At 35.1% G+C, this 996-nt stretch overlaps 1 protein-coding gene across 1 annotated transcript in view; it reads left to right on the top strand.

Annotated features, from left to right (window-relative positions):
• The window catches only part of LIN9 (lin-9 DREAM MuvB core complex component), a 45,286-nt gene that overhangs the window by 27,279 nt on the left and 17,011 nt on the right, over positions 1 to 996 (top strand). The window contains exon 8 of the mRNA XM_019659015.1: positions 290 to 423. Coding sequence (XP_019514560.1) covers positions 290 to 423 — 134 coding nt within the window. The remainder of the gene's footprint in view (positions 1 to 289; positions 424 to 996) is intronic.

The raw sequence follows: 996 nt of genomic DNA, 5'->3' as shown, positions 1-996 counted from the left end.
GCAATTTAGGGTTTAAAGGATTGGTTTAAAAATATTTTCCTTTTAGTTTGGTAGATATGTATGTGATTTCATTCATATATCAAAATAGGGATCATCATTTATAGTTTTGTTTTTTGTTTCAAAACGTTTTTGTTTCTCTAAACCAAAAATAAAGCATGTGCTTTTTTTCAAACTATAAATAGACAACACTGTACTTTCTATGTTTTGAATTATATGCTTGGAGAATTTTATATTTGACAATTCTTTGTATCTTCCAAACATCATAATGCCTTTTTGGTCCTTTTCTCAGCACGGTTACGTGGTGTTCATGACGGTCTGTTCACTGGACAAATAGATGCTGTGGATACTCTTAATGCTACTTACAGAGTAACTTTTGATAGGGCAGGGCTTGGAACGCATACCATCCCTGACTATGAAGTTCTTGTAAGTATTTCATAATACATTTGTATATTATGCCTGTTAAATATGTCATGTAGAACTTTCTTAGAGATTATACTTTATGATAGAATCAAGATTTCAGATCACAGAGGAAGAGATCCTTAGAGGTTCCAGGCCCTGCCTGCTGGGCCCCTGGAGCAGAACTGTACTTAAGTCTTCCCCATTTTTCAGAAGCAGCATTCCTGTATTGAACCTGACCCACATAGTGCTTTTTTTGTGACAGAAGTGATCACTCCTGACTAGATAATCTTGGGGAATAAGCCGTACAATGCTTTCATTCCAGCTCTTTGTCAAAGTATGCTCCCCTTGCAAAATGATTTTAAAATTTGTTCTCTGATTTTATCCTCAGAATTATGCAGGGTAGGTGTTAATTATCCCCCACGTTTTGCATGATGAAACAGACATAAATAATTACAAATTAAATCATTTATTCAAGACTCTAGAGCTGGTGTCTTGCCAGGCTGAGACTAGAATTCAGATCTTTTGTATTTCTGATACAGTCTATTAAACTACTGGACCATCATTTCATGATCATGCTTCATTTAGCAATGTCATGGA

This window comes from Hipposideros armiger, unplaced genomic scaffold (genome assembly GCF_001890085.2).
Source record: "Hipposideros armiger isolate ML-2016 unplaced genomic scaffold, ASM189008v1 scaffold_293, whole genome shotgun sequence".
In the NCBI taxonomy this organism is placed as follows: Eukaryota; Metazoa; Chordata; class Mammalia; order Chiroptera; family Hipposideridae; genus Hipposideros; species Hipposideros armiger.
The sequence above is the reverse complement of the archived record's forward strand: the minus strand, read 5'-3'. Positions and strand labels throughout refer to the sequence as shown.